At 40.0% G+C, this 11,529-nt stretch overlaps 2 protein-coding genes across 8 annotated transcripts in view; both read right to left on the reverse strand.

Moving 5' to 3' along the window:
* LOC109845532 (B3 domain-containing protein Os05g0481400-like) lies at positions 540 to 8,357 on the reverse strand. The gene is made up of 6 exons (XM_020414793.1): positions 8,214 to 8,357; positions 2,240 to 2,296; positions 1,812 to 1,846; positions 1,540 to 1,714; positions 980 to 1,186; positions 540 to 886 (listed from the first exon to the last, which is right to left on the reverse strand). Exons 1-6 carry the CDS (start codon positions 8,292 to 8,294, stop codon positions 728 to 730), a joined length of 714 nt encoding a protein of 237 aa, XP_020270382.1. The 5' UTR covers positions 8,295 to 8,357; the 3' UTR covers positions 540 to 727.
* The window catches only part of LOC109845540, a 9,809-nt gene continuing 7,699 nt past the window's right edge, over positions 9,420 to 11,529 (reverse strand). For 5 of the 7 annotated variants that reach the window (XM_020414826.1, XM_020414814.1, XM_020414834.1 and 2 more), the window contains exons 13-16: positions 10,691 to 11,095; positions 10,125 to 10,330; positions 9,953 to 10,033; positions 9,420 to 9,850 (exon numbers count right to left, since the gene is read on the reverse strand). In XM_020414826.1, the coding sequence (XP_020270415.1) occupies positions 9,836 to 9,850; positions 9,953 to 10,033; positions 10,125 to 10,330; positions 10,691 to 11,095 (707 nt within the window). In that variant the 3' untranslated portion in view covers positions 9,420 to 9,835. The remainder of the gene's footprint in view (positions 9,851 to 9,952; positions 10,034 to 10,124; positions 10,331 to 10,690; positions 11,096 to 11,529) is intronic. The other 2 variants (XM_020414840.1, XM_020414821.1) reach the window with 1 other exon arrangement.

Genomic DNA, 11,529 nt, shown 5'->3' on the forward strand with positions numbered 1-11,529 from the left:
TTATGAGGAAAACCTCGATTCATTGTGAGAGACCCCCCCCCCACCCCCCCCCGATTCGGATCCTCTGCCACTATTGAAAAAAAAACAGTGGAGGGACCACTACATAATCACGGCCATTGATTATCTAGTTAATTGTTGTGATTTTATCTTTTAGTGCAAATTAGGAATGAGTGCAATACACGGGGTATGGTAAGTGTTTGATTTAAATTGTATCATAACCGCCTACTAAATAATCAACGATTAAGATTAAAAGCAGTGGTCTCTCCACTACTTTTTTGTAGTGGAGAGGATCATCGCGCCAAGTACTGGGGTATTGAGGACCCGACTGTCAGAGTTGACGGCCTGGATCTCGTCAGTTTGTTTTTATGGGATCAGTTTGCACGCATTGATGTCAGCATCGGCAAGCTGGAGGCCTGCATTGGAGATGATTTGAATTCTCCCAGAGAAGATAAACAACTACATACATTAGTATCGGGATTCTCATTTCCCGTCAGGAATTGGAATAGGAAATTGAAAACGCGTAAATTAAACCATATGAATTCTTCCAAAGAGATTCTAGAGAAATCATTGCTAGGTATTCAATGTTTGCAAGAAACAAGTTTCTGTTTACATTCAGACCGCATGGAGATCTGCTATGACGATTCCGATACGGATGGCATACTTCGAGCAGTAGAACTGATCAGACCAAAAAGAAGATACAAAAACAGTCTGAAGTTAAGCCAAAATCCTAATTCTCGATGCATCTACGACCTCTCTTGGGCGCGCTTCCTGCTTGCTTTCCAGAGCCAGTCTTTGGAGGTCGCTTTTGTGAAACAGGCTCCCTTTTTTTCTTCGGTGTCATGGATTTTTCGGTCTTTTCTTCCTCAAGTGCCTTCACTATATGTACCTGATGTTATGCGATAATTAACGGATTAGTATCTGAGATATTGAAGCTTGAGATTACCTGCAGGCTAAAAACAAAGGGAAAACTCAATGACACCTTAAATCTTGCCGCCTGAGTGAGTTCAAATACTAAGACATCTCCGTCTTCTAAACTATGATCTATTGAAAAGCCTCTCCATCCACCACTAAGCCCATTCTTTCTTCCAAGATAGAGCACATCATGTTCCTTACCCTTCTCGTCTTCCAATGTCATTCTTAGTTCACCGGATGGAAGATTATCATTGCAAAACTTAAAAGGAAGCCCCTTAAATCACAAGAAAATTATACACTTCAAACATGTGTGATTGATTTCATAACATGCTTAAGATAAAATATATGGTTGATTTAAGGGTTAATGGCAGATAGACACCCTGTGCTGTCTCCAAATAAAACTTACTATCCATGTAGTTCTATTATATTGTAGATAGGCCCCATGTGTAAAGTTCTAAACCCTTTTCAGGGGTCTATATGCAACAATAGATTTTCACTAAGGGGGTCTATCTGCAGCAATAGAATTCTTTCCTAGGGAATATATTCAAAATAAAATTACAGGGTACTAGGTTCAATTTACCGATAGTACAGGGTGTCTACCAGCAATTAACCCTTGACTTAACTTACCAGCCAAAAACAACCAGATACATGTGATCGAACCATTGCCTTGATGAATGAAGGATAGTGAGACTTCAAATCTCTTTGAAGTTCCTCTGCTCTCTTTACTGCAGCAGCCTTTTGGTTGTCAGAAACAATTCTTCCGGTGTATTCTCTTCCAGCATTATTCTGGTTTGTCGAAGTCCTGATGAAAATATTGATATATATTAATTTTAGTACCACATGAGAACCAAATTTGCAAAATGAACTAGTAAATGTTTGCACTGATAAAGCCTTTTTACCTTTTGCGGTAGTATCTATCTTTTGTGTCACCAACCTGATGCAAATATTTAAGAACTTCAATTTTCAGCAGTCCAACTTGACTTTAGCCAAAAGAAGCTATAAGACATCCAATATCCAAACTGTAAACCTGATTTTATGAAACTTGACGTGCTGCTATATGTAATTTTTTCCCCCAAACTAACTAAAAAACCTTCTTCAGCTGATATATGTATAAAGATTGGTGTACTTGTATTGTTTTAGACACATGTGATGGGAGTTAGCAATGCAACTGATGGTATTGTAAATCCTAATAAAACCAAGAAATTGCTTATTTATTGGATGTTTGTTTCAGTTCAGACTACATAATTTAGAATTTGAAATATGGTAAATTATAATCAAACTTAAACTAAACAACATTTTGAACTAGAAGAAATGATGCTAATCTTACCCATAACTTGTATTCTCTCTTCGCAAACTCCCGAATATCCTTTGAAATTCCCAGTTCCTTATTGAAGAAGAGCAACATACTTAGTTAATCAAAGGAAAAATTATATAGTTCTAAGGCAAAACATTTTGTTTACACAACGCAGAGCTTACACGTTAAGCAAAGGTGTATGAGTAAAAACAAAATTCATCCGATCAAATGTGACTACAGCTTTAGATTTAGGCAAGAGACAATAACATCTCAATGAAGGAAAAAATCACACGGCAGGGAAACATCTTGTTGCATCAAAACATAAAGCCAATAAAGCCATGTAAAATTGGAAGTTACAGCAATGTGAGAGGAAGTTCCTTTCGATTGCCACAAAACAATAAGGGGAATTTTAAAAAATAAGAAGGAGAAAATGGGTATATTTCATTATACACGATAATTTTGCTTCTTGAAACTTTAATCGAGGCTAAGATGAATCTCACATCAAGTAGCATTTTAGAACACATAATATAAATCCTCCTTTTTGATTGCACGTCATATCCTGCAAATGCCATAGTCTTACAGATCATTGGATTTCGATTTTTCTGATTTAAAGAAATAAAATGTACTGGCTTTTGTAGGCGTCTAAAATTGTCTACGAGAGCCCGCACGAAACTCGAAGCAATGAATGGGCGAGTCAAGAAGATTCGTCAAACCAACTCGTGCGCGTCGGTCAAACGCGTGCACGTCAATCAACTCGTGCGCGCCAGTCAACGCGCGCACGTCAATCAGCCCGTGCGCGCCGGTCAACGCGCGCATGTCAATCAGCCCGTGCGCGTCGGTCAACGCGAGCACGTCAATCAACTCGTACGCGCCGGTCAACGCGCGCACGTCAATCAGCACGCGCGCATCGATCAGCACGCGTATATTAACCAACGCGCGTTCGACGATTGGTCTCGCGACGGAGCATACAAATCAACAAATCTATCGAATACGCGACAAGAACAAGTCCCGGAAGAAAGAAACCAAAAAAGGGAAAAAGTCGGCGAACCCGCGCTAAGCGCAGGACGGAATGATCCGACCCGCGCAAGCGCGGGACGGACCAATCCGACCCGCGCAAGCGCGGGTCGGATCGTCCTGCCGCGCAGTAAGGTACCAAAACACGTTTTGACAGTTTTAAATTGGTTTTTTGCAGGGTTTATCGGTTCCAGGGGTTCTTAACTGATTTGAGATCATCCCCAAACGTGGTTAGGCTGTTATTGACTGAAGATAGAGCCAAATCCCTTGTTCTCATCCAAATAACCGCATTCAAAGCCTATAAATACGAGCCAAAGGTCTTCATTTTCGAGATCTGGAATTTTATCAAGAGGACGAGGTGCTGCCGGATTGAAGAGTGAAGGAGCACGAAATTTCAGCAAAGGTCAACGAGATCCCGGCGAACTTCGGAGCAAAGGAGAAGCCGTTCGAAGGATCTGAAGCCCGTACGTCCGTTCCTTGAGATTAGGCTTTGTCTTAATCTCGAGAAGAGCCCTGATATCGCTTTGTCGATTTCAGGACTTCAAGCAAATACCCCATTGGTGAGGTAGAAGCTCTGCCCAATTTTTCATCAACCGGATCTGATTCGCGGTCGTTCACGGATTAACCCCGGCACCGGCAAAGAACCCACGCAAGCAAGAGCCGATAAACGGATCTTGTGTTTATTTTCAAGAAAGTTGTAATCTTTTTTCTTTTGTTATTTGAATTCATTTGTAACGTTTAAAGTTTAATGAAATCAATGACTAAGGTGACTTTCGACGAAAACACCCCCTACACACACACACATTATTACTGAAGCAGCACGCCACTTTGTGAATGGGTGTATACATGCATTCGTGTCCATACCCATGAGTCACTCTTTCTTTCTGGTGAATTTCTTGAGCCAATCACTAAAAGAGACTTGTACTAAACCCACAAGAACTTTCAAAGTTTTTGCAATAAACCCTCAATAACTTCTGAAATTGCACTAAACTCCTAATAACTATTAGGCTTTTAGAAAATCTCCAATACATTTCTGCATCTTGCATATAAACACTGTAATAGCGTTAGTGCACATTTTTCATTAACAACAGATTGAGATCCTAAATATCGACTGATGACGTCATTGGGGTTATCTGTAAAACGTGAAAATTTCTGGGGGATTTTCTACAATTCAATAGCTATTGGTGGTTTAGTGTGATTTTAAGAGTTATGGGGGTTTACTGCAAAATGTTGAAAATTCGTAGAGGAATACCGTAATTTACCCTTTAGAAAAATCATGACTGCACCTAATTATATTAGTACAATCTTCCATCAGGGGAAAAAAGTACGATCTTCATTCATTAAACTCCTTTCTATATATTTTAAATCGAACAGAATCATAATCATCAGATTAGCAACTTCAAAGATCTTTTCGCACTAGAGCAACACACAAAACATCTTGTTTTTGAGCATGTGGATTTAAAACATACTATTTATGTACTAGTTTAGTCAAAAACATCACTTTTTTTCATAAACATGATTAATAACAAGTACAAAAAAAAGAAAAGAAACTGGAGCAGCTTTTAGTCCCAAAAAACGAAAACATCCCACAAGAAAGGAACCCTCACTCCAATCCGACCCGCCAAAACGCGGGTCACTCCAATCCGACCTTCCAGTTTGCGGGTCGTCCAAATCCGACCTTCCAACTTGCGGGTCACCCAAGTCTGACCCGCAACAGATTCAAGGCAGAAAGTGTCCTACACCTATTTCTTCAGTTCCATCGAGTTCCACACCTCCGGTTGAGATTGTTGACAGTGTGGATTTGTCACATTTTAAGATGACCATCAAAGATCGCCTTGGCCCCTCACCCGATGATCGAGGCAAAGCTCCGGTCAAAGAGCGCTTAGGCCGATTGAATGAATCTCGAGCACATTGTCAGGCTGGAGGTCGTCATCCTAAGCAGTGGAAGAGAATGTATAACGAAAAAAGTCCCGCAAATGACCGCATCGGATTGCGTGTTGAAATCCAGGAGCCTGTTGAGGGCCAACATTCACAAAAACGTCGCCTTAGACATGCGACTCCTGAAAATGCTAACCAAGTGTTGTATCCTCAGAAGAAAACGTACTCGTCAGACGAAGACGTTATACCTGGGAAGTCGTGCCAACACACGATAGGTTGCTCCAGTCATCAAACTGACGAGTTGTACTATCAAGCTGGGGGTGCGAAAAAATCCAGGAAAATGAGTGCCCGGAATACAGATTCTCACTGTCCATGTGCCAAAATCATCAAGGCAGTGTTGTCAGAATGTTGCTGTTCCAAGACCACCCCGGAGAGAGTTTCAGTATTTGAAAGAATCTCCACCAAAACGTCTGAATCCAGACCAAGACATTTCCGAAGGAAGAGAGCTGCTCTACATGATGATGAATTTCCAAAAGTATCTGTTAACATGACCGGGAGAGGAAAGTCAACGCGACACTTTAGTCCGGATCAGTTTGCCACAGTATCCCAACGCATGACTCGATTGCGAACAGGGACCAGTAGGCGAAAGAACTACCAAAGAATACAGAAGGGACTTCCTTCAGAAGATGAAACTTCAGAGGTTTGCTCGGATGCCGGCTCGGATGAGTGCAGGACAGCCCTACGAGTCACTCATGATTAGCGCCGAACAGGTGGCTAAGTTGCTCGAGGACGCTTTGACTAAGCAGAAGGAAAATTTCAAGTTCGAGATGGAGATGGTCATGCAACAGATGAGAGAAATGCATGACCAGCAAATCGCGGCACTAACAACTCACCAAGGGGAGTCTAGTCGTCGCAACAATCCGAATCAAGATGATAACGAGCGGGAGGAGGATAATGTCAACATGAATACCCCTCCCGTCAACAACAATAATGGGGGTGGCCCTTCGGATGATAACAACACAAAGGAGGATCACGTTACTTCTCCCCGAAATCACTCGAAAACGAATACGAGTGAGGATAAGAAAATGAGGGACTTGGAAAGCAAGATTAACGCATTGATGAGTGCCCAAGAAGTGAAAAGGTCTGGGATACCATGTCCATATCCAAGGGAATGGGAATCAATTCCATACCCGGCGAAATTCAACTTGATCAATTTTACGCCGTTTGATGGGAAGGGCTCCCCGACCCAACATTTGATATATTTTAAGTCCCATTTAGGAATAATCTCCTGGAATGAACCCTTAATGGTGCGGTCATTCGTGGGCACTCTTTGCGGAACAGCCTTCGATTGGTATCGCCGCCTCAAGCCGGGGAGTATCAGCAGTTGGGATAACATGGAGGACATGTTTCTGACAAACTTCTTCGACGACGACACCGAGATTTCAATCGGCACACTATTTGACGAGAAACAGAAAAATGGTGAGACGGTCGAAAACTTCGTGAAGAGATTCCGAAACAAAGCAATGAACTGCAGGGATCCGGTCAGCGAAGACTTCATTCTCGAGACTTGTCACAATAATCTTTTATTGGACATCCTCGAAGCTATGGGAATGGCACCACCGAAGACCTGGAATTTTATCAAGAGGACGAGGTGCTGCTGGATTGGAGAGTGAAGGAGCACGAAATTTCAGCGAAGGACAGCGAGATCCCGGCGAACTTCAGCACAAAGGAGAAGTTGTTCGAAGGATCAGAAGCCCGTACGTCCGTTCCTTGAGATTAGGCTTGGTCTTAATCTCGAGAAGAGCCCTGATTTCGCTTTGTCGATCTCAGCGCTTCTAATCAAAAAAGCTTCCCCGGTGAAGGCGAAACTCTGCTAAATTTTCTGCAACCAGATCTGATTCGAGGTCGTCCACGGATTAATCCCGGCACCGGCAAAGAACCCACGCAAGCAAGAGCCGATAAACGGATCTTGTGTTTATTTTCAAGAAAGTTGTAATTTTTTTCTTTTGTTATTTGAATTCATTTGTAACGTTTAAAGTTTAATGAAATCAATGACTAAGGTGACTTTCGACGGAAACAGCTTTCATTTTCAAGAATCTAGGCAAAAATTCGTTGATAATTAGAATAAGGAGATTAAAAAAAACACTCTATTTAAAAAATATTTAGCAAAAACGACCTTTTTGCTAAATAATTAGCAAAATTGACATCTTTTTTCCCAAGTCAGCTGACCAAAAAGAGGTCGATTTTACAAAATCTAATGTTGAAAACACACGGGACCACTAGTCCCGTGTGTTTAGCTTTCGCTAATCAACCTTAAAACGCTAGTCACAAAACATATGGGGCTAGTAATAGCGTATGTTTAACAGTAGTCCCGTATGTTTATGGATTGCAGTGATTTTGGCATTTTTATGATTTTATGATGAGATTCTCCAATTGTTGGAGGGAGTGAACCTTTTGCAATTTCAGTTCCCTATCCTCCTTTTTGCTTCTGATACTGTGCAGAAAACATACGAGACTACTAGTCCCGTGTGTTTTCTCTGGCTTGTGTTTAAAAATTGATTAGCAAATGCTAAACACACGGGACTAGTAGTTCCATGTGTTTTCAGCATCAATTTTTGTAAAATAGAACTCTTTTTAGCCCGTCCTGGTGAGGTGGCCAAAAAGAGATCGATTTTTCTAATTACTTAGCAAAAAAGTCATTTTTACTAATTATTTTTTTAAGAATGGTCTTTTTTTTTTAAAAAAAAATCTCCTTAGAATGATAGACATCAAAAGAGTGAGGAAGAAAAAAAGGCTCATCAAAGAGCATTTATGACAAAGACACCATTTACAGCAACAAAGTGAAAGTCAAAAGGGGTTTTACATAACAAGAGATTTTTTTTTTTTTTTTGAGGACCCGTGATCTCATTTCTTGAATCACACATCACAGAACCATTTTTTTTCTTTTTTCAAGAAAACCCGACTAAAAATTGATGATTTCTCTCATCAATCGGCATTTTGGCAGACCCACAACCTCATTTCGTTTGATCCGGACGAAATTTCAATCTATATAATGAAACAAATTTTTTTTTGGGGTGGGGGGGCCAAACAAATCACGCAAGTAAAGTTCTGTTACCTCGAGAAGCTTGAGGTTTTCTCTGACTCTCTGCTTGATAATCTCTTCACTGATATCGATCTCAGCAACGACAGCAGCCATTTCCCGTCTTTCCCTTCTCTCTGAAAAAAGTGAGCGCCTTTTTTTATTGCAGCACGGTTCAAATTCAAAAGGGAGGGAGGAGAAAAGTAGGGGTGGGCAAAAACCAAAACAAACCGGTTCAACCGAAAAAACGGATCGGTTAACCGAACCGAATTAAATGGATGAGAAGAAGTCTCTAAAAGTAGGGGTGGGCAAAAATCAAACATTGTTCTTTCTCTAAAAAAGGCTACATAATTACATGGTCCTCCTAGTGTATTAAGCTAGTTATATTCAGATCATACAATTTGATTAAGTGGCTTAGTACAGTTATGATTGTTTCTTTTCAGTTTTGATTGCTTCTTTTCAGTTTTGGATATAACTAAAACTTACCCAGATTTCTGTGAAATGGAGTTAATTCGGTTCAAAACCGAAACCGAACCGAATTTCGGTTGGGCCGAATATTCGGATAAAGGGGAAAAAATCTGGATCTGGATGAGAGTTTTGAGAATCCGAAAAATTCGGATTGGATGCGGATTGGGCTTAAAACCGAACCGAACCGAATACGCCCAGCCCTAGAGAAAAGGGTGATTCTTTTGGTTTTTTTGACTTTAAACACCCCCGCTTTCTTCATTTACATTTTTGAGCCGCCTACTTCCAAAAGCTTTATACCCTCACTTTGTTTTTCGCTGCACTTGTACATTGTAAGTCGTTTAAAATTGGCACTTTGGCACCCTCTATTGTCTAGACATAAAAATTTTCACCCGAATATTCTCATGACACTCGCAAGGCTAATAAATTCTAAGAGTCATGCAAGAACATTCAGGTAGACTTTCGCCTATGCGTGTTAGAGGACACCGAAGTGCTCATTTTGAACAGCTTGGGGTACATAAATGCTGCGAAAAACAAGCGAGTATGCAAAAGTACAAATTGAGTGAAAACAATCAAGGTATTTACCTGCTGTTCAGCCTTTTATGGAGTCAAATTACTGTATCCGTGCTGCACAGACCGAATATTATCTTAAATTCTGGTTTTTATCAAATAAGAAACATAGTTGATGCTCCAATACGGCAATATTAATTTTTATCCCTCAATATCTGAAGTATCAGAAGGTGTAAAAGAGAAAAAGTGTTGGTGCGTATTAACATCATCCGAAACCTTAACAAAAACAATACACACTTCATACAAATGTTTGTTCAACTCAACACATGAATATAATTGTTCGCTCAAACTCAACACATGAACATGTGCATAAAAAAACAAGCACTTGAGATTCTTCCCAGCTCGGATTGAACGTTGGCCAAATACAATAATCTATATAACCAATTTCACAAAACCTTTCATATGTGGATCAGTCCCCAATTCTTGACAACAAAAGTACCAAGGATACAGTAAATATGCATGCAAGAAGAGAAGAATATTCATTTTATTGGGCTCACAAAAGCAGCACTATTATTTGTAATGCATCTTAACCCAAGCTCCAAAATGTTGTAGCCCTACAAATAAAAACTCAAAAAACTGTAACAGTAATGAGCATCGACGCCAACAATTGGGTACATCGCAAATCAATCACCGTCTCTCTGCACTCATAAAATCAAACATTATCAAGTGAAATTAGAACCAAAATCCATACACATTACGATCCAGCTATAGAGAACGATTAGAATTTCACGAGGACATACCTTTGTTCGTTTTGGACTTGGGACCTCAGGATGGTCACCTTGATGACGAGAGCTTGAACCGTTTAAATTTTCCCTCTCTATCTGCAAAATTAGCCATTAAATAGAAAATTTTATGTACTGCTACTGAAATAAGAAAATATTTCTCAACATATTGAACAGGACACTTCCTTACTTCTGTAGTTGAAGGGCTAGGAATATCTGAAGAAACATCATTCTCCCTGTCTCGAGATATCAATGGCATGAGGCGATGAAGAACATTTGAGAGGAATACTCCTTGTTCATTATCATGTGCCTCAATACCTCCTGGTGTATTATCATTAGCTTGTGTTCCACTATCGCTGTTATTATTTGGAGGACCCTGCTGGCTTGAGCCAAACACTGTCGAAAAATCAAGCTTTTAGTTGATCATGATGATGCATCTTCACTCCACTTTAGAAAATGAAGATAAAATTCTGTTCTACAAGACTTATTTTATAATGTTACAGGCAACTGGTCATATTATTTTTCCGCGTTTAATGCGAAAGTTCAAAATAACGTACTAAAATAATCATGAATGGGTTCCATTATTGAGTTCAGCTAGGGGTAAAAGCAAGGCGTCACCAAGCTAACAGTCCTATCACTTTAAATTTAATATGCTCTATACAATGTAACATAAAACATTCGAATATTAGAGCTTCATCTAATATATCAAACTTTACATACTCTTCTAATCCCTACAGAAACAGGAGTTCTCATTACCTTGATATGCACCAGAACTCAATCCAGAAACAAAAGGTTCATCTCCTACAGCACCTCCACCGTTAGATTCCAAATTCTCTCTCTGAACAGAGGGTTGATGAAGAGTATGTCCATCAACTTCACCTGCATTGCCAGCAGTTGACTGTCGAACTCTTGCCAGAAGAGGATAGAACAACCGAACTGACCCAACAGCAGAAGAATCAGAGGGTGAAGGGTTAACTCCAGCAGGCACTGCAACCACTGTTCTCAGTGGAACTACACGAACTCCAGAATCTCCGGCTGAAAATGCTTGATTGACAACATTTGAAGCAGAAGAATTCCTTGCTGGATCTGATTGTTCTTGCTGTTGCTGACCTGCTGACAGTTCGCTTGGATTCGTAGAGGCAACAGGAACTGCACGGCCTACTAAGAGAAAAGAAAATTATCGTCAGGTGATGAGCAACCAAGAAGAGACAAAAATTTTCCAGAGATCATAAGGGGTAAATTTCACTCCACAAAACCTCCCATGAACAATGGAGAGTTTTGCATTAAAAAATCCTGAACTTCATGAATCATAGAAAACCCCTTAAGTTTCACAGTTATATTAAAACTCCCTGAATATCGGAAATTCTACTAAACTACGTTAACTGGAGTAAAAAGTCAAACAAACACATTTACTTTTTATCTACCCTTACCTGAAAAGGGTAATACATAAATCATATTGTTCAGATGGGGATAAAATTGTCTAAAAGCTGTCAAAAGTTAGTGAGACAAATATTTATTTATTTACTATTATTGTTATTATTGTTGTTGTTATTGGTGGGTTTTTTGTTTTGGTTTGTTTTTGTTTCGGTTATGTT

The sequence above is a fragment of the Asparagus officinalis genome, chromosome 1 (assembly GCF_001876935.1).
Source record: "Asparagus officinalis chromosome 1, Aspof.V1, whole genome shotgun sequence".
NCBI classification, from domain to species: Eukaryota; Viridiplantae; Streptophyta; class Magnoliopsida; order Asparagales; family Asparagaceae; genus Asparagus; species Asparagus officinalis.